The sequence below is a fragment of the Nelusetta ayraudi genome, unplaced genomic scaffold, assembly GCF_046127955.1.
Source record: "Nelusetta ayraudi isolate G7.1 ecotype Tasmania unplaced genomic scaffold, CSIRO-AGI_Nayr_v1 ptg000011l, whole genome shotgun sequence".
Taxonomy (NCBI): domain Eukaryota; kingdom Metazoa; phylum Chordata; class Actinopteri; order Tetraodontiformes; family Monacanthidae; genus Nelusetta; species Nelusetta ayraudi.
The window spans coordinates 9,515,701-9,542,781 of record NW_027466061.1 but is presented as its reverse complement, the minus strand read 5'-3'; the positions used below and the strand labels follow the sequence as shown (position 1 = coordinate 9,542,781).

The 27,081-nt window shown below is 43.2% G+C and overlaps 5 protein-coding genes, 1 long non-coding RNA gene and 1 other non-coding gene across 9 annotated transcripts; 5 read left to right on the top strand and 2 right to left on the bottom strand.

Moving 5' to 3' along the window:
* The first annotated feature begins 668 nt into the window (after nucleotides 1–668).
* Nucleotides 669–4,918, top strand: LOC142884202 (uncharacterized). The gene is made up of 3 exons (XR_012926136.1): nucleotides 669–1,772; nucleotides 2,544–2,605; nucleotides 4,772–4,918. It is a non-coding gene; the product is annotated as an uncharacterized LOC142884202 (long non-coding RNA).
* A 2,773-nt stretch (nucleotides 4,919–7,691) lies between these two features.
* Nucleotides 7,692–10,659, top strand: LOC142884783 (uncharacterized protein CXorf38-like). Its single transcript, XM_076020678.1, has 6 exons — nucleotides 7,692–7,958; nucleotides 8,419–8,556; nucleotides 9,493–9,615; nucleotides 9,740–9,883; nucleotides 9,992–10,201; nucleotides 10,281–10,659. Exons 1-6 carry the CDS (start codon nucleotides 7,758–7,760, stop codon nucleotides 10,422–10,424), a joined length of 960 nt encoding a protein of 319 aa, XP_075876793.1. The 5' UTR covers nucleotides 7,692–7,757; the 3' UTR covers nucleotides 10,425–10,659.
* An 899-nt stretch (nucleotides 10,660–11,558) lies between these two features.
* LOC142884784 (SH2 domain-containing protein 1A-like) lies at nucleotides 11,559–13,730 on the top strand. The gene is made up of 4 exons (XM_076020679.1): nucleotides 11,559–11,710; nucleotides 12,077–12,137; nucleotides 12,243–12,387; nucleotides 13,346–13,730. Exons 1-4 carry the CDS (start codon nucleotides 11,559–11,561, stop codon nucleotides 13,420–13,422), a joined length of 435 nt encoding a protein of 144 aa, XP_075876794.1. The 3' UTR covers nucleotides 13,423–13,730.
* Nucleotides 13,731–13,964: 234 nt separating this feature from the next.
* On the bottom strand, nucleotides 13,965–17,239 carry LOC142884781 (uncharacterized). Of its 2 annotated transcripts, none has more exons than XM_076020676.1 (10): nucleotides 17,118–17,239; nucleotides 16,655–16,758; nucleotides 16,323–16,366; nucleotides 15,982–16,139; nucleotides 15,688–15,863; nucleotides 15,392–15,522; nucleotides 15,149–15,293; nucleotides 14,850–14,955; nucleotides 14,276–14,357; nucleotides 13,965–14,175 (listed from the first exon to the last, which is right to left on the bottom strand). In XM_076020676.1, exons 2-10 carry the CDS (start codon nucleotides 16,725–16,727, stop codon nucleotides 14,086–14,088), a joined length of 1,005 nt encoding a protein of 334 aa, XP_075876791.1. In that variant the 5' UTR covers nucleotides 16,728–16,758; nucleotides 17,118–17,239; the 3' UTR covers nucleotides 13,965–14,085. The 2 variants fall into 2 exon arrangements, with proteins under 2 accessions (XP_075876791.1, XP_075876792.1); XM_076020677.1 differs by having other exon boundaries at nucleotides 16,655–16,728; nucleotides 17,118–17,181.
* A 166-nt stretch (nucleotides 17,240–17,405) lies between these two features.
* trnae-cuc (transfer RNA glutamic acid (anticodon CUC)) lies at nucleotides 17,406–17,477 on the bottom strand. Its single transcript has one exon. It is a non-coding gene; the product is annotated as a tRNA-Glu (tRNA).
* A 78-nt stretch (nucleotides 17,478–17,555) lies between these two features.
* Nucleotides 17,556–21,804, top strand: LOC142884780 (caspase-3-like). 2 transcript variants are annotated; one of them, XM_076020674.1, is made up of 8 exons: nucleotides 17,556–17,787; nucleotides 18,019–18,362; nucleotides 18,470–18,504; nucleotides 18,660–18,765; nucleotides 18,860–19,406; nucleotides 19,559–19,655; nucleotides 20,097–20,163; nucleotides 21,241–21,804. In XM_076020674.1, the coding sequence occupies exons 2-8, from the start codon at nucleotides 18,026–18,028 to the stop codon at nucleotides 21,432–21,434; spliced, it is 1,383 nt and encodes a 460-aa protein (XP_075876789.1). In that variant the 5' UTR covers nucleotides 17,556–17,787; nucleotides 18,019–18,025; the 3' UTR covers nucleotides 21,435–21,804. The 2 variants fall into 2 exon arrangements, with proteins under 2 accessions (XP_075876789.1, XP_075876790.1); XM_076020675.1 differs by having other exon boundaries at nucleotides 17,560–17,787; nucleotides 21,257–21,428.
* A 1,981-nt stretch (nucleotides 21,805–23,785) lies between these two features.
* catip (ciliogenesis associated TTC17 interacting protein) lies at nucleotides 23,786–26,644 on the top strand. The gene is made up of 9 exons (XM_076019792.1): nucleotides 23,786–24,260; nucleotides 24,556–24,741; nucleotides 24,822–24,877; nucleotides 25,006–25,092; nucleotides 25,386–25,553; nucleotides 25,654–25,775; nucleotides 26,090–26,166; nucleotides 26,292–26,359; nucleotides 26,456–26,644. Exons 1-9 carry the CDS (start codon nucleotides 24,137–24,139, stop codon nucleotides 26,642–26,644), a joined length of 1,077 nt encoding a protein of 358 aa, XP_075875907.1. The 5' UTR covers nucleotides 23,786–24,136.
* Nucleotides 26,645–27,081: the final 437 nt, after the last annotated feature.

The following is a 27,081-nucleotide window of genomic DNA, read 5'->3' as shown; positions in this document are numbered from 1 at the left end:
CCCTTTTATACCAGCGGCAGAGGAGCCGAGCAGCAGGAGCCGGGCCGGGCCGGGCCAGGCCGGGCCCCAGCCCCGGCTCTCTGCAGCAGGGGCCAAAACATCAGCGGCAGCGGGACCCCCTCGGATGCAGCAGCACAAGATCAAAGGAAAGCCTCTCAATCTTCTCCCCTCACTGAGGCAGCACAGAGCCGCTCTCTAACTGGCATCTTGGTCCTGCGATAATCCTCCCATTGATCTACTTCACAGAGTTCAGTGTGCTGTGGGGCTGAGGGCTAAAGATGCTGAGGAATGTCTGTCAGAGTTTTGCGGCACGTTCTGGCGGAGCCTGGCTCTCTCTGTCGTCCCTGACTTGTTTTTCAAGGTGCTTTGGCTCCTACCAGCTGACGTCAGTGTTTAACGAGGGTGCCCGGCGTCTGTATGGATTCCACCCAGATCATCATCTTCATCATTTAGGCTTCACCACACACAAAAAATAGGTTGTGTTTTGCGCAAGCAATTAAAAAGCACATCCGCTGCCACGTGTAGGCCAAGAAGAGGAGAGCTTGAGGGGGGGCGCTTTTCACCTTATTTTTTACTTCCTTCCTCGCTTTCCCCCTTCCTGTCCTTTGAAGTGTGTGGGGATGGCGGTGGTGGGGGGATGGGGGATGGTGCGGGCTTGGACCGGGAGGCAGAGGGAGAGGGTGAGGATGGATGTGTGTGATGAGAGTGAGGGTGAACAATAGACCAGAGAACCATTACCTCAACTCTGCCGCTCGGCCAGACGCCACTCAACGTCCCCATCTAGCGGCAGCCCCGCCGAACTGCCGTCCTGCTGACTTGCACTGCTGAGTTGACACCATGGGCGCGTCGAGCGAGCGCTGCCTCCTTCCTGCCTATCAGAGCTCCGTGCGGACACATTTTTCCGGAGACAAACTGGGCAGCGGCAGATAAGGACTGTCCAGTCCAGGCTAATAAACTGCATGTGACTCCCAATTCAAACATCTCTGAGGCGGCCTTTGTCCGCGGCCTGCGTATTATCTCAGTCTTGCAGCTGTTAAACAAAATTCAAACATGTGTATAACCACTCGCTGTCTGTGCTTTAATGCTTTGCATTAAAGTAAAGTTTAAAAAAAGGCATGGCCTGCAGCTTACTGCTACAACGTCAAGGTCCCGTATTCATCAAAATTCCCGTCAGCGGCATTTTCCAACTATAATCTATGTTTCTGTCATGTCTGTGAACACACCAGAAATAAAAAAGTCCATCTTTTATTTCTTCTGCTTGTTCCACTGTGTGCTATAACTCACACTACTCTGAGAATCAGAGCCAATCCCAGGTCAGTGACCTTTTTGTTTTTGGCAAACAGAGGGCAAACAGAGGGCTAAAAATGCTTTGTGGGCAATAATTAATCGTACACAGGTGCTAGTGGTCTGTGATGAAAATATAGATCTGAAAATGGGAACCAATGTGGCCTCTTAACAAAAAAAATAATTCATGTGATAAAGTGTAATTATGTTTCTTTACTTTTGCAAAGAATGGCCATCATCTCTTGATGCTCTTTCCCACTGTTGGAGGTCGGTCGTGTTCTTAAAAACATCCTCTTTTCCTCCCTCTCACCTCCAGGCTAACCAGCTGTTAGCAGCTCACAGTCGGTTGCAAGTCTGACAGCATCAATCATCTGCTCCTGTTTCCAGTTTTTATGTTGCGCTTCAATAACAGCCGCAGCATAATATGGCTGCGTATACATCCCACACACATCAGAGTCCGTCTTTTCATCTAATCCAATTCTTGGCATGTAAGTGGATCAACATTTTTTTTTTTTATTTGATGTTGTTGTAATTACCAGTCCATTATTGATGGAAGTTGGTGGGAGCGCGCTGTTTGCTTGGGGTATATTGGGTGCAGCAAACTGTGCATGTTGAATGAGTTGAATTTTTTTGCCTCATAAACACTATTCACACTTAAATACACAAGTCACACACACACACACCTCAAACTAATTTTTTTTTCCAACCTCTGCGAAATACATTGATAGGCAAGTGTATGCACACATACACACATGCGTGGGCGCACGCACACACACACACACACACACACACACACACACAGGCTGCAGTGTGTGAAATTGGGTCAGCAGCGGAGAGTGGGCTTTAATGCTGAGCACATACGCTCTCTAAAACCGATCTGCATATTCATGTGGGTGGTGATCAAAATGACACACACACACACACATGCATAAATACACATACTTAATAAAATTTTAGAAGGGGAAAAAAAACTTGCATGTACACACAGGCCCAAACTTCCCACACACGTGTGCCCACATGCGCGCAAGGCAATCATGGCACCAAAGGAGGGGGGGGTCTTAATTTCGCGGATGCTGCAACTGTCAGGGAATCACCGGGGGGGCATTTATGTTTGACTCATTCTAATTCTGCGGCTATAAAATGAGCCCCTTCCTCTCCTGGCTGTGGCTCGCCAATCATTTTCCCTCACCCTCTCTCTCTCTCTCTCTCTCTCTCTCTCTCTCTCTCTCTCTCGCTCTCTCCATCTCTCCATCGTCCAGAGGGGAGGGGAGTCAGGCAGCCCAGCAGCATCCAATTTTATTGCCTCTGAACATGGGGAGAAGTGAGTCCTTACATTGTCAATAAATAAATAAATAAATAAAATCTCAGAAGTGTTGGCACACTTCCCCGCCCCACAACCCCCGAAAAATGGGATTGATGCGTGGAAACTAGGGTTCCCATCAGCTCGGATCACTCCACAGCTGAGCGCGGAGTGAGAGAAAAGGTGTGTGAGAGATACTGTAGAGATGGAGGTCTCTCCCAAAGGATGCACTTGTCAGAAACCCCTACTTTGCGTTTTTCCCCTCTCTCTTCCTTTCCCCCGTGATGAAAAACAGTTTTCTCTGACAAAGCATTTTCCTGCTTATTTGCAGACTGGAGGGAGAGATGTGGGGGGTGGGGGGGGGGGGGGGGCTCAAGTCGGAACGTGAGAAAAGTGGAAGGATGTAACAAAGGATTCGGAGGCAGTAAGCAGATCGCTGTGAAGGCCGCTAGGGGCCGAGGAAAGGTGGAGGAGGACGAGGAGAAGCAGGAGGAGGAGGAGGGAGGTGCTACAGGCTGCTGGTGTCTTTTGAAGAGAGAGGGATGGTGGAGTGAAAGAGAAAGAAAGATGGAGAGAATGAGTCTGTGTGTGTGTGTGTGTGTGTGTGTGTGTGTGTGTGTGTCTCCTGTGTATGTGTTTGGGGACCCGAGCATGTGATTTATTTCAGAATACTAATGTCCCTTTGATCTCCTCTGCTTATAAAAAATCCACCCTGCTGGGATTGTGGGCATTGACGCGTGCGCATAGCCTACACATGTTCAAACACACACACACACACACACACACAAAGGCATATATGTATTTATATGCATACTTTCCACCCATGCATACCTGCCAGCGCACCACATTAATGCTGTTGTGTCCCCTCAACTGACTGCAAAGCAGGGGCTCATTTATGCTCGCACGCACACACACACTAGCGTTCTCTGGGGCGTCTAATCTACTTTAACTATGGCCAAATCCATAGAGATCCAATTACAAAGATAGAAGAATATTTGTTTTTCCCCGTGCATCCTAAAAGACTAATTAAATTTTCATGTAAAGATGAAATTATGTGATACAACACTAACGTCTTTTTCATTTTCATAATTGTAACGTAATTTGTTTTTAATTGGGGATCCTGTGAATTGCTCCTGCATATTTCAGCGGTGTCGCCCTTTCATCTGCAACGGCAGGGGTTGGAGGGGAGAATCACTCCTGGAGACTGGAGGTGTTCCATTTATCTCTTTGTTGTTCTGTCATTAGTCTGAGTCAGGTTCCAACAGGGATTGAGCGTATCCCAGAGTGCACTGGGTTGAAGTACCAGTCAATCAAAGAACACAAGCAACAGCTTCATGTGGAGATCAAGTTGTTGTCTGTTTGTTTTTTGTCTTATCCTAAAAATGTATTTAAATGTGTTGAACTCATACGTACATGGTCTTAGAACAGAAAAAAGAGCCTTCCAATGCAGGTAGATTGCTGCCACTTCATCTCTGAAGTCTTGGCCATCCGTCCAACAGAAAGTTCCACAGAACCAATCGGCTTCTTTCCAGTTGTGATGAAACCAAAATTAGACAGAAATATTGATATCATTCCTTGTGAGGAACCTGTCAGTACATGGCCCACCATTATTGTTCTACTTGTTGAAGATCATTAAGATGCAGCTCTTTGACACAGACTTGAAGCTGTCAAATTCCTGACACAATTTTTCATCGTCATTCCTAAGGTTATGTTTTGTTTTTTTCCTATTGGTAAATAACACAGACGCAATCCCACTTAAATTCTGGATGTCAGCCAGCCTCAAGGGAGCCGCCACAGTTTTCAAAATGAACTGACAAATGAGGACAACAAAAGGTTCTCTGATAAATCAGCTTTCGTATTTTTCAAAGTTCAGCGGAGCTCCATCACCAACCCGGTCCGGCTTCTCATATAATATACAGCTTCACTTCAGGGTGTTTCTTTGTGCACTTCCAGACATATTGGATAGAGCAGCGTGGGTGGACATTCCCCTCATGTTGTCCATGTTTACAAGGTTTCTGTCTCTTTCTCTGTGTTTTTGTTTTTGATTTGTGAATGAATTTAATGTCTAAAGTTCAAATCTGTTTTTCTGTGCGAGCGACACAGCTGGCGAAGGTGTTGCTGTTGTTTGGATCAGCTCCCAGGCTTCCGCCGCTCACCTGTTCGCTCTTCTCCACGGTTTTTCTCCAGGGTCTGAGGCTCCACAGCTGTGACGGACGGGAGCCTCAGCATCTCCATAAAACATTGGCAGCATTTCATGCTTTGGATTGAGCCAGGATCGGCGAGCCTCCTTTGCGCTGTATCGTTATCCAGAGACAAGTTAATCCAGGCTCGACGCAAAACCGTGAGTGTCTTTGGAGATCATTTTTAGAAACCCAGCTGACTATTTGCTGTTCGCATCCCTTCAAATGCCTAACCTTTATTTTATAGGTTGTCACTCAGAATTCCATTTACATTCCACTGCTGAAGGGGACAACATGTTGTTAGCCTCTGCCAGTTCCGGCTAACAAACAAACAAACAAAAAAATCAAAACATGCTTACTTCTTAATGCATTTCACCTTCTGATGATCAGCTTAAGTAAGACTGAGGCTTAGACATCACAGCTGAATCTCTACCTAGAGCCACACCAGGCGCCGTATGCTAGCTGATCTGTCATTGGCCGTCTTTCTGCGAACACAGGTAGTGGGCGGAGCCAGTCAATTGCAGATCTCGACTGGCAAGAATTTGTTCTTTTTTTAAAAAGAAAAAATGTTATCGTCGAAATGGATGTTTATGGCACAGCAGAGTATTTTCAGATTCACTAAAGTCTCAGAGTGCCTTCTTTCTTGCTAATGTGACATTCACCAACAGTAACATACATTTGAAGAGTGCAATCAAATCCGATACCAAACCTTGACTTTGACCGCTGGCGTTTTTGTTGCTCTTTCCAGGTTATTAGTTTTTATTTGTTGTTTTTTGTGAAACTGCTGACCAGTGTGAAACACACTGTGTTGTCCAAGTTTGCAGCAGTTGGCTGCACCGATGACTAGGAGGGGAAAAAAAGATGCACTCCCATTCAAATCAGACTCAGAAATGAATGGCGCAATGTCCGTGTCTTCAGCTTTACCCAAGTCTGATCTGACTGCTCAGGCTTGGAATAGACAGCTGCTTGTCAAGCCTCCCTCCTCCTGCAGCAAGCAAGCCCTTAGTTTCATTCCATCGATGGATAAAAACACAAACTGCAGCTGCTCCCTGATGAGCACCTCCAGCAGCTGCCTCAGGGTCAGCGGTGCACGCGGCTGCTGGCTTCACTCTTCCCGGTTTTCCATCCTTCGTCTTCACAGGCGTCCCGGCAGCCCGGTGACGCCACCCCTTACAAGGGGCCGCCTCGGGGCGCCGCCATGCAACCGCCCCGGCAGAATGTGGAATAAGCCGTGATGCAAACAAACGACAGATCCCATATGCAGCAAGCCCAACAACTGGAGACCCCTTTTAAACAGCAAAATGTTTTGCTAAGCCAATTAGTCACATAAATTACATCTGAATATGAGAGCAAATGGCTAATCAGTGTGCATAGTAAAGATGACCACCTGCAATTTTCAAATGTAGATGAATGCCACTCCGAATGCCTGGGCGCTACTGACACTTAAGCGGTCATTTAACTTCCTCACCTTCCTAATGTGTCCCTCTTAGCATTTTCAGATATGATTTGATTCAATAAGGTGTAACTTTACTTATGCAAAAATGGAAATTATTTGATGAGTAATTATTTGGCAAGTTGGGAGATTTAAAGTTGAGAGTGATTGGATGGTGAATAAAGTTAAACAAAGAAGATGTGCCCTTTAAATGTAGTTTTGATGAAAATAAAGGTGTATTTGATCTACCCTAACCCTTACAGGACGTTATGGTTAGTTTAAAATTTACCCGCAGTTATGATTAAAAACAAGAGGCCAATGGACAACATTTTCCTATCAATTTAAGTGCAAATGTCACTCAATTCTTATTTCTTCTTCATGCTAAAAACGGATATTTGTTGGTCCTACCACACATCTGAAGGGTAACTAAATCAGCTGATCTCAGAGGGCGGAGCCAAAACCGGGCTCTAGGGCTGCGTTCAGACTGTACTAGAGGTGAATCTGATTCAAATCAGATTCCTTCTCATATACAATTTTTAGGGCTGACTGTCCACACTGTTTTTAGCGAGTGTCCAAATGGGATCTGGCTCTGTTCAGACTGGGCCACATTGTTGACCCATCTGACAGGTTGCTGTAGCAACGGCGTTGGAGCGGAGGCGTGATGTCATATAACTGCGACAGCGGCAAAAACTAAATGGACTTGTTGCGATACATTCCCTGGAGCTTGGCTTGAATGGAGCCATCGCCCTACAGACTGATGAGCCAATGAGTTTCCTCTGTTCTTCTTCTTCTACTTCTTCTTTCTGCTCCATTACGTTACAGCTCTGCACCTGGAATGGCTCTCTCTGCTCTGGCACATTGGGTCTTGTGTCACGTAGAGCAACGTCACGGACAGTCAAAACCCATCGGTGCGTTTGGAGCTGTTCACACTGAGACACATCTGTCCAAATGCCATTTGAAACTACCTCCTGAAGGAGGTTTCAATCCGTTTTGCAAAAATCAGATTTCATGTGGCTTGTGACCGTTCAGACTACAAAAGAGCCATCTAGTTTCAATCTGCATGGGCTGCAAATCAGATTTTGGCTGGCAGTCTGAAGGTGGCTTTGTGTTGTGACTGACCTTAAGGATTTATTTTTCAGGTTATAGAGGTAAATGCCTCTTGAGGAGAGGCTTAAACTTTTCCCATTTTTAATGCATCTTGGTTGAAAAGGGACTCTGAATCTAAAAATCTAAAAAGAAACAAACATGAATAAGAGATTAACCAGAGGAAGTGACGCAAAACGTTACCAAAATGAACTTTAACTAATATGAGACATTTAGAAACACAGTCTTGCAAGTCTGTAGACGCGCGGTTTTGCAAGAAGGGAAGTCATGAGAAGAAGAATAAAAACAAAATGACAAGAATGAACCCCTCGTGCGGCGCCGCAACTTTCGCAAAGGCGGCAGCGACACCCAGCGGTTGCCCCGCTATTTGCACGCAGAGGGGCGGAGCCAAACTCACGGCTCTTCCTGGTTGTTTGTCTGAACGAATTCGGAACGGTCCGGAGGACGAGTGGACGCGATGTCCGAGGAACTGATGACCCGTCTGAACGATGACGGCTACAAGAACTGGATAAAGGCTTCCCAATGCCTCAAGCTGCTCCAGCGAGCGCTGCATCCCTTCGCCAGCAGCCGCATGAGCTCCTTCCACCAAGAGCTGCTGCACCACCACGGCCCGCTGAGGAGGCCGTGTGAGGCAAAGTGCAGGGCCAGAGGCAACACGGTTAGACCGGGACCCCCGTCTTCCACTGCCCCACTTCCCCCTGGCCTTCCTCATTGCTCGTAGTTTAACATCATTGTACTGTCGACTCATGTTTCTTCCATTCTGTGAATGTCCTTCCATGGTTATTGTTGTTTCTTTGTTTTGTTTTTCTTAAATGGAGATAAATGAATTAAAAACCAAACTTAGGGACTAAAGTTTATTAAATGACAGATTTGTAAATGTGTCCATCCTCTTGGTAGAATTTTGTGGAAGCCAGGTTTGTTTTTGTTTTTTGTTACAATGCTGGGCTTCTATTCTTGATTAGCACGACTTCACTGTTTGTTGAAGAGTCACAAATCACAATTTAAGCAAGGCAGTCCCCCTTTCTCAAGTCAGGATGTACAGAGTTTACAGGCCTCCTTCAGCTCACACATTGTCCATGTCTATTGTCTAACGAACATACCTGTATGTTTGTGCGCAGCTGCCCGCGCTGTGCAGGACGTGTCACGAGTGGCAGACGGTGATCCTGACACACCACAGACAGGGAGACAGCGCCATAGTCAACTGGGGCAACTGTTACCCTCCACGCTGGAGAAGGAACTTCTGGGAAGTGGCCAAGGTATGTCAGCAACATGCAGCCAATAGTTGTGATGAACGGAAAATGTATAGGAATGAATAGGAATAAGCGGGTATAGAAGATGGATGAATGAATGAACTGAAGTGTTCACGATATGAACTTCAAGTTTGGGAACTCCTGACAATTTCCAGTTGATGCATATTGCACATCTTGTGTTACTCCAATAAACCTCATTTCACTTGCGGAATACTAGTACTACTACTGTGTCTGTCAGTTATTTGATAGATAAAAATGAAGTTGCTGGTCCTTATACACCTTATACAATAGAATAGAATTCAATTTTATTGTCATTGCACATGTCACAGGTACAGAGCAACGAAATGCAGTTTGCATCCACCCAGAAGTGCTTTAGCAATTATAAATGTTTTTATAAATGTACACAGTATAAGGAAATATATACATTGGTATATCGCAGGTGTGTAACATTGTTATGAATATGCTATAACTATAGTATGTACAGGCTATGAACATATATATATATGGTTATAAATATGAAGGCTATAAACAGCAATTATCACTTATGATTCATAATTGAAAATAATGGAAGTTACCAGGGGTGCACAAACTTTTTCATACCATTGTAAAGTTCAAAAGTCAAAAACCAGTGACATTTCCCATTTTCAGTTTGACTAAACCGTTGAGAATTTGAGAACTGATTTCCTTGTGGGTGAAAAGAAACAACAGAATGAAACCAAAAGTAGGCATTTGTTTAGAGGCTATAAAAGGGCAAAATATAAAAAAAATGTTTTGTGTCTGTTAATACATTCTGACAATTGAAATGTTTAAATGTCAATGTCTGGTTAATTGCTCTGTATGTAAAACATCTGAAGAAAAAAAAGTCATATAATTGCTTTGGTTGCTTTCCACAATCCGCCTTATTATTTACATTATTTACATTATTTACTGTCTCCTGCCCAGGCCTACATGCCTCGAGGGCAGAGTGATGTGAGTTTCGCATGCCAGTGCGACACACCCGCTCTACTCAACCTCATCAACTTCTGCGATTGTTTCCACTCGGTGGACCTGAAGTGTGTGAGTGAGGTAAAGACCCCCAGAATTCCACACTGGCTAAAACTTTGCAGGAATGAATGCTTTGTTAGCTGAAAAATGGATGCGCTCCCTGTAAATCCACCTCATCCTTGTCACTGGATTCTGGTTCTCGCAGTTGATCCGGTTCAGAAATAAACTGATGCACTCATTAGAGCTCAGTGTCAGTGACGACTGGATGGAACAGTATTGGAAAAGCCTGAAAAAGATCATGCAGGACCTGAGCCCTGAAGGGGCTGCGGTGGAGCGAGAGATTCAGCAGGTGAGCTCTGCTCGCCCCAACTGAAATGTGCCACTGTGTTGGAAAGTAAAAAACATCTCTAGTGCATCAGTGTCTCACTGTTTATTCTGCTCTCCTGCGTCTGTCCAGATGCTGTCCGTTAATCTGTCAATATGTGTTCTGGACGACAAGCCCCTTCCTATAGTACACCAGGGTCCCTCTGTGTCCGACACTGACAGTCCAGGGCGGATCAACGGGCAGGTGATCAGCTATTGGGAGGAGAGGCTGCTGCAGGAGAGGCTGCAGGAATTCCTGCAAGCTGCTTCTGACGGTGATGGAGATGACGCGGCAAAGACACAGGTATGGCAATTCAAACTTAGCCGGCTGCATGCATACACTGCGTTTAGGAATAGTGACTCGAACCGTGTGTCTCCTCCAGGCCGTCGTGCAGTTGAAGAGGCTGCAGGTTTTCCTCCAGGACAACAGAGATCTGAGCAAAAGGTTTTCTGCAGAGCTCCAGGACATCAGCAGCGTTCTGGCGGCCAACCAAGGAGATAAGGATGAAGAGTGTGTTTTGGCTTGAAGTCAGAACAGGGCAAACATTGTTGCACAACAACACATTACATGATGAACAACATTGCACGCAAACTTTTAAATGGGCCAAAATCAGACTGTGTTTTCACTTGATTAGTAAGGGTGCTATCTTGCAAACTCAACATATCGTTCCAGTTTTCTGACTATAAAAACAACTTCAGCCGACATTTTTCACACACTCGGTTTGAAACAGCTGTAAGATGCAAATATATATTGGAACCCACCATATGGCGTGATGTTTTATTGCCTCTGAATATTTTTCCTTTTAATTTAAATGTTTATGTTGTTTTTTTTGGTATCTTGGCTTTTGTCATCACTTTAAATGTATTATAACAATGGGGAAGTAAAACCTCCTCAGGTGTTTCAGCTGCCACACGATCACAATGAATCAGATTCTTTGGCGAAATAAAGCAGGATGTGAGAAACGATGTTACCCAGACAGAAAGTAAAAGTGAACCATTGATTCCATCCATACTCACTGTGAAAGATTTCTCATTTCTTGTAAGTGTTCTCATGTGGTGCTGTGGAGCAACCTGACGTGTGTGCACTGCCTTTTCCTTTCAACTTACAACACCGGGTTCTAACGGGTGCATGGACGCATCTCTGAAGGCTGTATTTAATATTGTGAGATCAAAGGCTGCAATGACTAATTGGCTTCACAAAGGTGTACAAGCAGAGAAGAGTGAAGGTAAGCTGGCCTACATAACCTATAAATGTACTTTTGTTGACATTGGTTCACAGCAACAACACGTCACCAGGGGCTGGTTGTACTCTTGCAACTTTTTGTTGGTCTGAAAAACAAAGTTAACAGTTTGCAACAATTTGTACCACTAAAACATGATTTTCATCTTCATCTTATGTAGGTTATTTAGTGGCCAAATGTTACAAGTGTGCGGTTATTTCTGTGCTTCTGTATCTGAATCAATAGCAGTAGGGCAGGGAGAGGGGGAAAAAAACACAAAAACAAATCAAACACAAGCCACCTGCAAAGTGAGCCAATGTGCATGGTTGCCGCTGCACTTGTGCTGAAGAAGTGTGAAAACCAACATTTTTTTTTTCTGCGCTCTGTGGCAACTGTCACACTCGCTCAGCACATAGAACCTTCAGTCGCTCTGAGGGAAGCATGGAGTCGGAGAGTGCGCAGGTTTGGTCCCTCTACTTCGGGAGAATCGGGAGCCAGGCCACAGAGAGGCTGCTGGAGAGGTTCGGACAAGAGGGCAGCTTCCTGCTGAGGGACAGCGAGACGGTGCAGGGCCTCTACTGTCTGTGTGTGAGGTGAGCTGTGAACACGGCCCAACTTTATGATTATTGTTTTACTTGAGCACTTTGCATGCATTGTTGGCGGCGAAGTTGGAGCTGTGTCTCCAGCCCAACAGCAAATCAAACAGCTGCAGCTCTTTCACTTCTGCTTTTTGAGCGGTTTAAAAAGATTTCCACTATCAAGAATCACGCTGTTTGAGTGAAAAGGAAAGCCTGGGTCTCAGGTTCACACTGCACAGCCGTCAAAGCTGAGGCCTCACGCTTTCAACATTGAAAGTGTTTTTCCTTTCATAATTAATCGCTGGGATAAAAACAGGCGCTTTTGCATAAATGTTTCAGTTTACAGCAAATTTCTTAATTTCCTGACTTGGTGATTTACAGGAAAACACCCCTCGTCCACACCTACAGGCTAGCACATACTGCTGATGGCTGGTGTCTTCAAGTGAGTGAACGTCTGCAAGCAGATCAAATGCACGCACGCACGCACTCACTGGACTCCAAGTAAACTCAGATGTTATTCAAGGTTCCCTGTGTGTGCAATCATCAGGATTCGGGAGTCATGCTGCAGGCGTTCCGGACTGTGGGAGCACTAATTGAGCACTACAGAAGTGGATCTACCTCTGGTGTCACTCTGCCCCCGCTCACACATCCCCTGGACAAGACACGGATCCAGTGCCTCAACCACGGAGAAGGTAGAACACGTGCACAGAGACAGTCCAGCATTTGTGCTGCTCATTGGGATAATTAAAAAAAAAAAGACAGATGAAAGAGAAGAGAGAGAGATGCTAAAAACCAGTTAAAACGCACTTCTTCTGCTGCTACTACAGGCGCACACGCAGAGTGAAATTGGTGCTTCGTGGCCGATCACAGGCTGCTGCTGGCTCAAATAGCAAGGTGTGAAAATTAAAATCAACCACCCGGAACGCTGGAGGGAATTTTTAGATTTTAATAAGAGCAAATGATGAATTTTCCATCTCAGTGCAAAACACGAGGCAATTGTGAACTGCTTACACAAATCACATTACTCATTCCAAAGGTAACCCCCCACTCCACACACACACACACTCTTAAAACTTCACGACGCAAGTTTTAGTAGCATCTAAAGGTTAGAAAGCATAACACAAACAATATGAACATTATCCAGTCACGTCTTCATCAAAGCACCTGTGACGTCAAGGTAAATATCACAAAAGCCCCGAGCAGTATCACATCCTGGGCCTTGTATTAAAATACGCCCTTCGGCTTCTTTGTAAGTGAAACATTTATGTGAATGTAAATGCTTTTTTCTAGTAAGTGAGTTGTTATGCCTTCATACGAAATCTGATCTTTTAGTTATAGGATCGGGTGTCTCCTCTGTCTCAAAAAGCCTGGTGAGCCAGACAGAGATGAATATTCAGTTTTCGGTCCGAAAACGCCTCCTCTCTCAGAAGCTAGTTTATCACGTTATCCCTTCCTGGAATTTGGTCACGCTTTTTCAAGGCCAACAAGGTGTCTAATCCTTGATTCACCTCTTTTTTGAACTCAGGGTGTGCTGTTTTGTTTTGTTTTGTTTTGTTTGTTTTGGGTGTAGTAGGGAACACGTTTTTATTAGACATTCAGCCGAGGCTCGTGGCTTCAATTCCCACACAGTTCCAATGCTCTCGCCCACAGACTCGATCTACATGGAGATGTGTTGCAGCTGCAGCAGCAGAAATTCGGCTCCCGACACTCAAGACCAGCGCCGTTAATCAGATGGAAAAACAAGTGCATGTGACACTTAAAGGGCCAGCGTTTTACTGTTATTCTTATTTCCTTCACCTTCAGTCTCACTGGTAGTTTTATATGGTAGTTATATGTATGTGTATACGTGTGTGTGTGTGTGTGTGTGTGTGTGTGTGTGTGTGTGTGTGTGTGTGTGTGTGTGCGTGTGTATGTGGGGTTTTCTTTAAAGTCCAAAAATGTACATCGAATTGACAAATGTTTTTTGTTGCTTTGGTTTCACATGCATGTCTCCTTGCTATGTCATAAAAAATACATTAATACATTTAATACTGTCCTCTCGGGTTGTTGATTTTTTTTTTTTCCGCAGCTACAGCTAAAGTGACTTACTGCCATGTTTGATGTCTCCTTGAGGAAGTGACACTCTTCACTGTCTAATCTGTGCGGTTTTCTCTGCACATCCTGCACATATGTGTGAAGCCAAAGTCTTGAGACTGAAAACACACTCTCACAGCGTTCTTTAATCACTTTACCTTCCACTTCGCAGGATGCTGAAACCACTGTCTGTTCATTTTGTTTTTTGTTGTTTTTTTTTGCAATCAACACGCTCTTGTAAAGCACTGAGGCGGGGCATGAAGTTGGAACTGAGCTCAGGCATAATTTACTTTATACATCTTATCTCCTTATTACTTTCACAACGCCTTCCCAGAGTTTGGCTCTGTGTCCTCCACTTCCATTATTTCCTCCTCCGCAGGCTTCACTGACGGGGCAGCGTGGACAGGCTGCAAACATAGAACGCACATTTGAAACACCAAATTCGGTGGCCGCCTTTATGCGCCCCGGTGGTTGGATAAATTATGGGATGTGTGCTTGTCTACTTACGCCGAGTGTGTCATTTTTCTCCAGGAAGTGTTTGTACTTTGGCGGAGGGCGAGGGATCGGAGGAAATAAGACTTTCATCACCCTGAAAAGCACAAATATAGCCTCAAGGGAAAAGGTCAAAACAAAAGCTTGCATTGTGTAAAATAATGGCCGTCGTTGAAACCACCAAAAGAAACAGTCTCTTGTGGTCTTCTCTATTATCTTTATGCTATGTTCTTGTTTTTTAACCACCTCTCATTTCTGCACTCTATTTTTTCACTTAGCTGCAGTTCTTCTGCTGGCAATAGATGTCAAATTTAAATAAGAAACCTCGGTTTTGTGCACCCATGTGAAATGCTGGTGGTGGTGACCTGAGTCTTGACCTTCGTTCAGTCATCAGGTTCTGTATTTATTTTCAACTTCCTCCTCCCAAAAAGAGGTATTTTCATTAACTGGCATTTTGGGTACGTCTGAAGAAGACGGGCGAGCTCCAATTGAAACGTGTCAGGTATTAAGAGATGCTGTTTTGTCTCGGACAGAAAATCTCTGTCTGATTATCAAAACACAGGCACTATGAACCAGTTGGAACCTTTACCTCTGATGTCGCACCAGCAGCACGGCAGCCAGGAGGATCATTGGTATTCCCAGTGAAATTGAGACAATCACCAAAATGTTGAGCTGGTTAAGTGACTGCTCCACAACTGCAAGATGCATATGCACACACACACACACACACACACACACACACACACACACACACACACACACACACACACAGTGAGTGAGTGAAGAGGATATTGATCACTCTGCTTTGATGAAATTCAAGACACCATGTTTGAACTTGCGGCAGTGATAACGAGGTCGGTGTTTAATTATCAGCAGGCTGGGACTCACTGACAGTAAGACTCCATTCACTCCACTGCTGGTGTTCTTGGCACAGCCTCGTCTTCCTCGTTCTGATCCTCACACTGTAGGTTTGACTCGGATCGACATTCTGCTCTGTGTAGGACAGCACTGTGGCTAGCTCTCTGGGTTTCTCCTGTTGGTTCAAAACATTGATATTGCACAGCTCACTCTGATATGCCTGAACTTGGCGTCAGTCCGGCGTGCGTCCGTGTACGCGCAGGCATTCCGTACCTGGTCACCCAGGTCCAGCTGGTATTCAAAGCACGAGTTGACTGAGCTCACTTGGCTGGGTAGAGCCCACGACACCAGCAGGTTGCTGCCGTTGATGACTGCTGAGAGTTTCGCCGGTGGAAGAAGCACCTCTGTGCCCAATGCACAGACACACACGTATGCAAAAAAAAATTAAATAAAACCTCACGTTCAAAATCAGGTTGAGCCACTTCAGTGTTGTCAGTCAGTCATTTCTCTGAATAACAGACTGCCAGTAGCTCAGCACTCGTCAACTGCTCATTGTGACGGTGTGTTACCTAACGATTCCTTGTTGTACGAGTAGGAGTAGACGGTCCAGTTTCCGTGCAGGGTCACGTTAATTTTCAGAACCACGTTTAATTCCTCGTACTCTTGCAGAATCACCAGCCGCGATCCGACATGCGACACCGCTGGAGATCTGACATTCTCCACCAATTTTTCATCATCACAGATGCTGGACAAAAGGGGGTTGATATTCACTTAAAACACAGCACAAACGTCAAACATCACCAGCAAGAAAAAACTTGTTGCGTTTAACAGATGCCCTACACGCAGCTTGGACATTCCAGTACCTGATGCTGACTGAGAGCCGAGCATCTTCGTTCAGTTTGTCAAATGACCAAGAGCAGTTGAGTTTGTTTGTTGGGTAAAGGAGGCAGAGGAAGTCCATGGTTATGGCAATTGCATCCCTCTCTACCTCATAGCCCGGCACTGAGGGCAGCGTGGTCAGCTAAAGCAGCGTCACAACAAACACACACAAAAATGAATTAATTGTGGAATTTAAAATGAGCACTGGGTACATGTAGATAAATAATTATCTATAATAATAATTATAAATATATTTTATATTATATTTATATAATATTATAAAAATAATAATTTATAAATAATAAATCTTATAATAAAATCTTACCTCATCATGTGTATCCACCTGACAGACGTCTGGGCCACTGGCATCTGTTCAAAAGAAGTTGCTGAGTGACAGAATTTTACGCTGCATACACTACACTGCCAGTTTCATTGTCAGCGCGTCAAATCTTACAAGGACGGTTCACGCATGAAGTTGTCAGACCGTGTGTCCCTACTTTGTAGTCAGTGTGTGTTGGCAGTTTTTAAATGGGAAGGAAGTCGTGGAGATCTGCTTTAAGCTCTGCGTAGAAAAAAAAATTCTCAACTGTGTGTGTGTGCGTGTGTGCCTGCGTGATTAAGAATGTTAGTGAGTGAGCAATTGCAAATGATACAAACCGCTTTGCGAGGTCCCCAGGAGAAGGAAACCAACCCAAAGAATTAAATAGGCTGGCAACAGCTTCATAGCCATCCTACAAGGTTTCACACACAGCAACAGATCACTAACAGAAAAAAGAAAGAACAGAGTAGGGAGGAAAAACTGTTGTATCAGTCAACAGTAAGTCATCAAACTTCCCCTTTTTAAATGCTTAGACCAACTGTGAGCCCTGTCAACGGTCACACATAAAATAACATTTTACTTGCGCAAATACGTGCGTTTCCATCGCTTATTTAAAAGAAAAGAGTTCACATTTTGAGGGAGATGTATATCACTGGTTGGTCCAAAGTCTCAAGGTTGTACAACCATAATAAACAACTGATTTCCCATTCTGTGTGTGAGGTTTGGCATTAGGAAAATCAGCCGCAAAATCTTACTACAGGTCATTAAATCAAATCAAAAAGAGAGAAAAGAGTCTGTTACCTCCCTGTGCTTCTTCACTCTACCATGATCTGTTCTCCAAGTGGCCTCACTGTGAGAATACAATGACACACCCGTCAAGAGGAAAAAAAGAAGTATGACATCACCCACTGTACTGACTTTCAGGAAACTGTTTGGTCTTGTACTCTCCATGAGTGTTTTGAATAAAAAATTAAATTTAACTTTTTAGAATCACAGCGTAAAACAAATATAAACAAATAAAGAAACGTTTTCGCATTGTTTTGTTGACTCACTCGTCCGCCTTATCATCCAGTTCAAAGAAAAAGGGAGTTCCCTGACCGGGAATCGAACCCGGGCCGCGGCGGTGAGAGCGCCGAATCCTAACCACTAGACCACCAGGGACTATTAGCTTACGAGTAGAGATGTTTTTCCAAGTGTGTAGATCCATTACAGTTACTGTTATAGTTATGTCTTAAAACATAATTGTAGTAAGTACTAACTTGCATTCCACGTCGCTTTATGAAGAACTGTGACAACAACTTTCAGCAACTCATCCACCAGGTGGCGTCTCAGCCATGCGGTTCTCCATTGTCTTGAGTTGGCCATTGCACATGGAGTCATAACACCCGTCGGCGGATGGACCCGGAACATAATAAAATGAACTTATAAGATTACCAATACTTACTTACCGGCCTCTTCGCGTATACCTCAGGTATGTTTATGCAGAACGTCTCCTGAAACATGGACACATGGGGGCCATACAAACTCTGGCTGGTAGACAAATCCAGGCGGAAGATTGTGTCAAAATATCCAAATGTTATATGTGGTTTCCTGCTGTCTAGCTCATTCTGGGAGGTAATGAAAGCGCACGTCCACGTGTGCTTCGATTGAACGCCCTCCCAAAAAACGACCCTTTTCCCCACTCTTTCACTTTCTATTTCAGATGCACCATGGACGGCACAGACACCGTGCGGCGCAACAAAACCCAACTCGAGAGCATTTTGTGTGCTGACTACGGGCTGATTCTCAACAAGGTGGACGAGAGGAGGCTCATAACGAGGCGAGAGTACAACAACCTGAAGAACATCAATGGGGTTGACACGTGGGGCCACGTCGTCGAGCTCGTGGACAAGATCCTCAATAAAGGGAACGACACCTGCAGAGCCTTCCTGGACCTTCTGGACACCGATGAGGACATTAAAAGCACGTACCCCCAGCTCGGGAAACTGCAATGGAAGCCCATCCCTTTATCTAAGCCTGTCCAAGCGTGCTCTGTTGACTATTGTGGTAGGTAATCATGTATAGTCATGAACCTAGAAAATATTTCTGAATCATTCTACCTTTGACTGTAATATTGTTCACATGAGTGTTTCCTGTTCCACTTGTTTTCATAGATGATCCATCGCAATTCTCCAAGAGGCAAAAATTGGTGAGGGGCTCATATTGAAACCAGTAATTTAAGACAGCATATTGTTTTGGAAAGGAATTGTAATTTAAATCAATGTCTGCACACACACACAAGCTCAGATTTGTCTCACAGACATCCGAAGTGTAATTCTTCTTGTCATCTTTCATCTTCTGCAGGACCAAAGGTATCCTTTGAGCAGCAAGCCCACTGGCCTCTGTGTGATCATTAACAATGAGAATTTTGCCAATTCAAAGCAAAGATTGGGAACCAACAAAGATGCTGGTATGTTTCAAACATATTTACATGACGCCAAAGATCTATTGGTGCCTGAGTGAAATTGACTCCACTCCCCTCCCCCTACAAAAATATCCTGCAGAAAGTTTGGCAGAGGTGTTCAACTGGCTGGGCTTCAGAGTGGTGATCTTCACTGACCAAACAATGGACCAGATGGACCAGACACTGAGTTACTTTGCATCTTTCATTGATGACTCCCATTTGCCTGAGTTCAATGCAAAGGAGTGGACCAACCATGGATTAGTTGATATTCCGACAGCTCCTACACACGGTGATGCTTTTGTCTGCTGCATCCTGAGTCACGGACGAAATGGTGAAGTATTCGGCACTGATGATAAGCCCCTCAACATTAAACATATCGTTGGAAGATTTAAAGCAAGCAACCAGCCAGCCCTCACTGGCAAGCCAAAGGTGTTCCTGATCCAGGCCTGCCAGGGTACAAAGAAACAGAGTGGAGTGTTACTTGAAGATCTGCAGAGTGACGATGGTCCCTCGTTGTCCATCCCTCAGGAGGCAGATTTTCTGATCGCCATGGCTACAGTTGAAGAGTATGCATCGTTCAGGCACACAATTAAAGGGAGCTGGTTCATCCAGTCCTTGTGCCAGCAGCTCAAGGAGGGCTGCCCAAGGTAAATAAAAATGAACAAAGCCTAAATTTAAACCCTTGGCCAGTCTCATGGATTTGAACTTTTAATGACACAATCAATAACTGCCACAATACTTGGTGTAGATGCCCTAGATGTGTGTGAAGATTGACCGTTTACTGTATGTTGTTTTATAGGGGCGATGACCTGACCACCATCCTCCAGCGTGTGAATAACGACGTGAGCAGGAAGGAGGCGACAAGTCTGCCTGGTGAACAGAAGCAGATGCCTGAGGTTCGGTTCACCCTGAGGAAGAGCCTTGTGTTGTCACCCAGCAGCTGAAGCTCAATCACAGTCAGATCAAACCAAGCACATAACTTAACAGTGCTCCCCAATTTTTTTCTGTCATACTATGAAAGATATAAATGTTTGTCTGTATTTTTATTAATACTTAAAAAAAAAAAAAAAAAAAAAAAACATTGAAGTTCTGTATTTACAAGCAATATTGGTAGCAGGAAACATTTTTGTTGTGTTGTTTTGCAGCACTGTGAATGACAAATGATATTTGGGGATATTATGGGGAACTTTGAATTTAAAACACTTTTCTATGATCTTAATATTTTATACTAAAAATAATTTTCCAAGTTTAAGTGTGTATTTGGGGTTGTATTTTATTTTACTGCTACTAAAATGGGCATCTGAGTTACTGCAGTTTTCTCCTAATGGCCATATTAGAATGAAGAGGGTGTTACAATGCCAGAAAAAGAAAAACGTTTCAAGATGCAAAATGGAAAAGAAGCAGGTAATTAATGGTGCATTACCTTGGCAGATGGATTTTCTCCAGACACACTCTTCAGTCAGAATATAGGGTCGGAAAACACTGACAACACAATCCTAATTCAATATGTGAACTCCCATTTTTCTTAATGAGTCAAAACTAGTTATTATTGTTTATTACCCACTGGCCCTGGGTATTGTGTTAAGAATTCACACAGAAAGCACTGGGTTATCGGCAACTCGAATGTTACATCATTCCTGGCTCTTGATTCAGGCTTTGGAGGTGAATGGACCAGGGGTGTCAAACTCACGGGCCACATAGAGGAAAATCTATTCCCAAGTGGGCCGGACCAGTAAAATCATGGTATGGTAATAATAACGTAAAAATAACAACAACTTCTAATTGTTTTCTTTGGTTTACTTCGTTCTTTGAGCACTCTGCACTCTGCATCAGTGTTGCCAACTCTTCCGTAAGGAAAGTCACTATTGGCTGTCCTGAAAGTCGCTAGACATTGCCAAAAGATGTCATCGTCTAATTTGCATAATTGACAATTTGCACTTGATTGCAACGTAATAACACCAGGGAAAAGTCGCTAGAGTTGTCGCTAGTCGCTTTTGACAAAAAAAAAGTCGGTATTGGGAGAATAGCGACCTTTTGGGGGAGAAAGTTAGTAACACTGCTCTGCATTAGCTTTGTCTGTTTCGACAGAGACATTGTGGGGCAATGAGTGTATCCAATAGGAGACGTTCTGGGGCAATCAGGGTATCCAATGACGTGAGTGGCTGTACTTGTGCCAATTTGCTCAGCCCCAGTATTGAGTTTGTTTGCGAAGCAGAAACGATATTGCGACACCAAGTGGATACATTTAGAATAGCACTTTCTTTTTTTTTCTATTTTTTCAAAATCATCTCGCGGGCCGGAAAAAAACAGTTTGCGGGCCTCATCCGGTTTGACACCATGGACTACACCATAAGAACGAGGGGGGGTATCAAATACAAGTATATTGGGTCTGTGTTACTGGTGTCACACCATGGTGAGGTTTTGTCTTGTCTTGGGGTTTTCTCTCGTCATTTCCTGTTTTATTTTGACAGCTTAACTCAGCTTCCTCTCGTTTCAGATCACGCTCCCCTCCTCATGTTCCACCTGTGCGTCTGACCCAATTACCCATTGTTTCCACCTGTGCCTTGTTACTCTGTGTGTTTAAAAAGTCTGTGTTTCCCTTGTCTTGTGCCAGAGTGTCGTTGTCCGTCACGTCTAGCGCTGTACCCGCGCACAGCCCAAAGATGACAGTGTAAGCCAGTGAGTCCTCGAGGTCGAGTGATTTTTTTATTTATTTTTTGTTAACTTTAAGTTTTGTTATTAGCAAATAGATATTGCCCCGTGATTTATGTTCAGAGTTCCTCCCTCTTTGGTAGAGTAGATTATTTGTAATTTAGCCTTTTGCCTTTTCCTCGTGAGTGATTTTGATTTTGTGAACTTCTTAAGATTAGATTTAAGTTTTTGATTATTTGGACTTTAGTCCTTTGGCCTCCTCAGGAGTGATTTTCTGTTCTCATTTATTTCTCCCCAATAGCTTAGTGATCATAGGAATTTCACAGCCTAATTGTTTCATCACTCTGATTTGAGTTTCAATTGTGGGTGTAATAAATTTACTTTTGTCCTGAATCTTCTGCGTCCGAGTCCTGCCTCTAGTCCCGGCCTCAGAACTGGCAGCGATGGCAAGAGCTACATGGCCAAAACTTGTTTTTGCATGGTTTTTGCTGTGAGATTACATTTTGCACTTAATAATCAATGATGTTCACAAAGTAATTATTACACTGGTCAACACCAAATTTATTGTTTAAGTTTTTTTTTTAGCTGATTAAGGATCATTTTGATGAGCTGAATCCAAAAATGACATTGGTTTTGCTCAGTCAGGTCAGCTTTCTGAGCTATGCTAAGTATTTGCTTTTTTACGTTATTGTTAACATGTACATGTATTTTTATCATTCATCATGATGCAAAATTCTGTGATATTTCTTGCAATCAATGAAATCTGAAGATTTTGCAATATATTAAAAAAAATGTCAATTATGACTAAATGTTGTTGTTTTTTTTAAATTACAAGTGAATGAAATGGCTTCGATCTTGCAAAAATAAGCTATAAGCTATGTTCTGCTACTTCTGCAGTGAATGCGCCATTGTTCCTAACAGGAATCTAGTCACAAGTTTCTATAAAGCATGCTTACCATGGTATTAAACTTGGTGACCAGGATACAGGTTGGGCGTCACACATAGTATGCAAGTCATGAAGTCTGTCTGAAGTTTGGAATTCCCATGGTTTGGAGAGAGGCGACAAACCATGTCACTGACTAACTGCTACTTCTGCGCTATTGATGTGACTGGGATCACCAGAAAGAACCGAAGCAGCCTCAAGTATCCTGATCTTGAATCGTAGCTCATTGTGGTGAAATTCCAATCAGTGACAGATTCCTCCACTGTTCCAGAAGAAACTTTTCCAGCACCTTCACGGTACCCAAAAGTGCTTTACATTGGCCTCTCATTCACACATTCATACACCAATGGGTGGCTGCTGCCATGCAAGGCGCTGCCTTGTGAACAGTTGGAGCCTGGATTTGAACCACCAACCCATTGATCATCAATTCGCAGCCAGCTCTACCAACTGAGCCACAATTTGCACAATGAAGATGTAATGTTCAGTGTACATGTACGTAAACTGAACCTTTATCAATGTCTATTATTCAATTTACAGAAATTGAATGTTGTAACATATAATGCGTTCTGTTAGAAAATGATTTATTTTTTTCTCCTAAAACCTTTTTTGGATGAGAAATATTAATGAAAATCAACTGATAATGTCACAAAAATGCAATCAATTTACCCAGAAGATCTGATTTTTCTAAATCAAATTAGCATAAAAACCTGACTTGATTGAGAAAAAATGGATGTCATTTTTGGATTCAGCGGTGCAAAATGGTCCTAATTCAGCTGAAAAAACATAAACAACGTACAAAATGTTTTTTTTTTTTGTTGTTTTTTTTGTAAACCAGCGTTATTGTTATTTGAACAGTTCCGTACAAACATGCTTACAGAGGCGAGTGACTTGCATTGTGACGCTTTTTTTTGTTCCAGCTGTGCTCACACACCCTGCTTTACGGTAAAATGGCGTCGTAGCCATGGCAACTGCTGTTTGTTGGGTTTTTTCAATGGGTCGTAAATAAGACGTTTCGACTGAGAAAGGAGAAAATGAAAAAATAAAATACGTGTGTATGTTTGTGTAACCTTTCCATTCAGCGTGTCAAACGTTCGCATCATAACACCGTTTCAACGACGTTGGTAACAATGTAGGTGTCATGCCGATCTCTACAACTTTTATCGATAAGTGTTTTCTCCTGCGGGAGCGCGCGCTATACCAGAGCGAAAGTCGTCATGGCCTGGTGACAAAAGTTGCGGTCAGTTCTTGTGCAGTTGTCAGTAGAGCGACTGTACGTGAAACCCTAACCTCATGATTAGTCACAGCGACGTGCAAAAGACGACTGCCTCTATTTTTTATTTATTTTTTTTGCATTCTAATTTTTGATGTCCTAATGAATACCATTGTATTGTATTGTCTTTTTTTCTCCCGACAAAACAAATCTAGAGCTTTAAAACAGTCGTAATGATAGGCTGGTTGCAAAGTAAGACCGTAGTAACAACAAGAAACCCTATCTTTTATCTCAGAACCATATGGCTTTGAATTCTTGTTTGTGTATTAACGGCGATTTTATTTTATTTTTTAACTGAAACACAAACAACTCTTGAGTGTTTGAGAAAATGTGAACGCAAGGTTCTAAGATCTTTGGCAATCATCTCGACACTGCCTGCATCGCGGTGGGTCTGTTTGGTCGAGAACGAGTGCGTCGATTTGCTCGTTTCCTTTCCTGTGCGCGCTCCCGCGAGGCGCATACTGGTCTTGGCAGGTATGCAGAAAGCGGCGTAACATAGCAACGCTCCGACCATGGAAGCGCAACAGCAGCAGCAGCAGCAGGATGAGACCTCTACCGGAACGGAGATTGAAGAACCCGATCAAGAAGAGGAGATTCGAGCCTCCAAGGAAGCCATCGACTTTATGCTCAACATTGGTGAGACCTTCTCAGTACATTGATCTCTTTTCTGAATATGTTGTTGGCCGACACAGAAAACGCCTGAGAGTCGGCACCACCTGGTGCTGACACATCTCAAGCTGCCTAAAGTGTACACCCGGCCATTGAGAGCACTAAGCAGAAGAGTGAAGTTAGTAACTGAATAACTGTGTATGACAAAATCACTCAAATCAGTCTATGTTCAAGAAACAACCAAAGACAATGTACGAAAGACAGTCAAATTGGGCAGAGCTGTGCACACTTGCGTTGAATTATGCTCTTGCTCCTCTCTCAGAACCTGCAGAGCTTCAAAAGTGTGTGCTCTCAGACTCCTTGACAACAGTGTCCCAGGGCGGTCAAGACCTGGGGAACTTCAGCATGACGGTGGACTTTGGCCGTAAAGGCCAGCAGTCTTGCATGCTCCTGCATGCTCTGAGCCAGGGAGCCATTGACGGTTCACCTTGTGGAACATCGGTGACAGGTGAGTTCAGAGCCAGAGGCCCGACACAGTTGGCACATGTACCTGCTCATCAATGTCCTCCTGTTCTGTGCACAATTTAGTTCACGTCGCCACGGACTTGGAGGTCTTGGAGGAGAATTACCACGAGTACATCAAAGTGAGTCATCCCAAGTTTCCTACACTGTCACCAGTACTTTGTTGTTGGCATGACTTTCTTTTTTTATTTACAGTCATCACTTGTAAACAACCAAATCTTTTTCTTCTTCTTTTTTTTTCCTTTTTTAGCTGGAGGGGCGAAGTTTGGACATCAAGTGTCACATGGTGCAGTGTGATGGACAGATGGTGATCAGCAGAGTTACCACCATAGAAGAGGTGAAAGGAAAAAATAGGGATTCGTTTATAAATGGTTGTAGTTTTGCACAAGGAACACACCAGTTTTGGTTTTTTTTATTTAGAAGGGGCAACAGTGCCTCCGTTTTAGCAGAGTTTGCATAATTTTTGTGAGGTTATAAACAGGAGGCTGAATATGCTGTTTTCTTAGGTCCAATATCCAAAATCAAGGTCTGAAAATAAGAACAGACATTGAATAATATGGTTACAAAGAGGATGGATAAATATCCTTTTTCTTGTAACATAAATCCTGTAATGTGTTTGCATATGTGTAGGTTGTAACAAGGGAGAGCGTCTCTTATCCCATGTCTGTCCTGAGAGGCTTGGTAACAGAAGGTTCGCACCTGCTGCTGATGCGTCTGTTCGCTCTCAGGAGGCAGGTTCCAGAAAACATGAAGTTCATCACCTTGGACAAGGCACTGGGCATCAAGCTCTCTTTGTTTGTAAGTAGTTTTTTGTGGCAGAGCGATACCTTCAGCATCCCATATGTTGTTCAAATCATTCTCCCTCCATCTGATGCTGTGTTTTTTTTTCTGCAATTAGGGAGAGCTAGGACTGAAGCAGATGGAGATTGGGGATGAGATGGTGGAGGTATTTGGAGTGGAGAAGGTTGTTAAGTCTGTCAGTAGCACCAAGACCTGGCAGAGCTACTTTCTGGATGATGGGTAGGTCACAAAAAATAAAATAATATGACTCGTGGGTTTTGTTTAGTTTTTTTTTTTTTTTTTTTTACCGTGTCAAACTAAATAATAATGAACTAATTTTGTATTTAATTGACATTAAATTCCTTGAAAAAACAAATGAAAGAAACAGATTGGTTTGTCTACTTCAGTTGTCTTAGGCACCAGGGGGTGATGAAGATTTTCTGTTACCTGTCTTTAGATAATTTCTTTTAAAAAAATAAATAAATAAATAAATAAAATAAGATAAAATAAAAAAATAACAAAAAAAATAATTATTGTCTTTTCATCTTCTGCAGACACCTGGCCAGCAGAGTGCAGCTCAGGTCACCAGCCAAAATGATACTTCTGAGTGTACCGTCATACAGAGAAAAAGGTACAACCTAATATGTTTATTTGCATGTATATATAAATAAACATTAAGAGGGTTTGTTTGTTGGTTTGTTGGTTTGTTTGTTTGTTTGTTTTTAAGACTTAGTAATGTAAGTTTTTGCATGTTAGTTCCAGAAAAGGTCCCCCTGATTTGGGAAACTGATATGCAGATGCGCTCAAAGTTCTTGGACAGAAAGGTAGTTGTTCTCTAAATCATTCAGCACTTCATAAATGTGTTTGTTTGTTTGATTGATTGATTGATTGATTGATTGATTGATTGATTGATTTGACAGGAGGAGCTAAATGCAGAACATGCCTTATACCTCAGGCAGCATCCAGAGATCCGAGCTCTCATATCAGACTTTCTGCAGTTCTTGCTTTTGAGGAAACCTGAGAATGTCCTCCAGTTTTCCAGGGACTACTTCCTCCCATTTTCCTCACGCAATCTCCCAGAACCTGGCCAGGAAGCCTCCATTCCTTGAAAACACACCCCAGGACTACTTCTTCTTCTTCTTCTTCTTCTTCTTATTATTATTATTATTATTATTATTATTATTATTATTATTATTATTATTACTATTATTATTGTTGTTGTTGTTGTTGTTGTTGACCTAAATAGATTTTTATTTGTGTTCATTTACAGTATTTAAAAACGGACTGCTCAAAACTTGTGAAAACACATACATCTCTGTCTATTATTTCCCACAGTTAACACACGCAGCGAGAGTGAAAACGTTTTTCAATAAACTATTTGTAGCTGCGTGGCTATTTAAATATGCCGTTATATTATTTATGATAAATCAAAACACTGTAAACGTTGCAAGAAAACGTGTAGCAAGCAATATGTGTTAATTAAATTTGCAAAACGTACTTATGTTAACTAGAAAATTTAGGCTATATTGTTATTTAACACTAGATT

Coding starts and splice junctions, on each gene's coding strand:
- LOC142884784 (XM_076020679.1), top strand. CDS start 11,559: ATGGAGTCGGAGAGTGCGCAGGTTTGGTCCCTCTACTTCGGGAGAATC. Junction 11,711..12,076: donor CTCTACTGTCTGTGTGTGAG/GTGAGCTGTGAA, acceptor GGTGATTTACAG/GAAAACACCCCTCGTCCACA. Junction 12,388..13,345: donor GTGCCTCAACCACGGAGAAG/GTAGAACACGTG, acceptor TCTCGCCCACAG/ACTCGATCTACATGGAGATG.
- catip (XM_076019792.1), top strand. CDS start 24,137: ATGGAAGCGCAACAGCAGCAGCAGCAGCAGGATGAGACCTCTACCGGA. Junction 25,776..26,089: donor AGCTACTTTCTGGATGATGG/GTAGGTCACAAA, acceptor CATCTTCTGCAG/ACACCTGGCCAGCAGAGTGC. Junction 26,360..26,455: donor CAAAGTTCTTGGACAGAAAG/GTAGTTGTTCTC, acceptor TTGATTTGACAG/GAGGAGCTAAATGCAGAACA.
- LOC142884780 (XM_076020674.1), top strand. CDS start 18,026: ATGGACGGCACAGACACCGTGCGGCGCAACAAAACCCAACTCGAGAGC. Junction 18,766..18,859: donor GGGAACCAACAAAGATGCTG/GTATGTTTCAAA, acceptor AATATCCTGCAG/AAAGTTTGGCAGAGGTGTTC. Junction 20,164..21,240: donor GCAAAATGGAAAAGAAGCAG/GTAATTAATGGT, acceptor AGCTTAACTCAG/CTTCCTCTCGTTTCAGATCA.
- LOC142884781 (XM_076020676.1), bottom strand. CDS start 16,727: ATGGCTATGAAGCTGTTGCCAGCCTATTTAATTCTTTGGGTTGGTTTC. Junction 16,367..16,654: donor CCTGGGGACCTCGCAAAGCG/GTTTGTATCATT, acceptor TCTTTTGAACAG/ATGCCAGTGGCCCAGACGTC. Junction 14,176..14,275: donor AGAAAAATGACACACTCGGC/GTAAGTAGACAA, acceptor CTATGTTTGCAG/CCTGTCCACGCTGCCCCGTC.
- LOC142884783 (XM_076020678.1), top strand. CDS start 7,758: ATGTCCGAGGAACTGATGACCCGTCTGAACGATGACGGCTACAAGAAC. Junction 7,959..8,418: donor GCAGGGCCAGAGGCAACACG/GTTAGACCGGGA, acceptor GTTTGTGCGCAG/CTGCCCGCGCTGTGCAGGAC. Junction 9,884..9,991: donor TGGAGCGAGAGATTCAGCAG/GTGAGCTCTGCT, acceptor GCGTCTGTCCAG/ATGCTGTCCGTTAATCTGTC.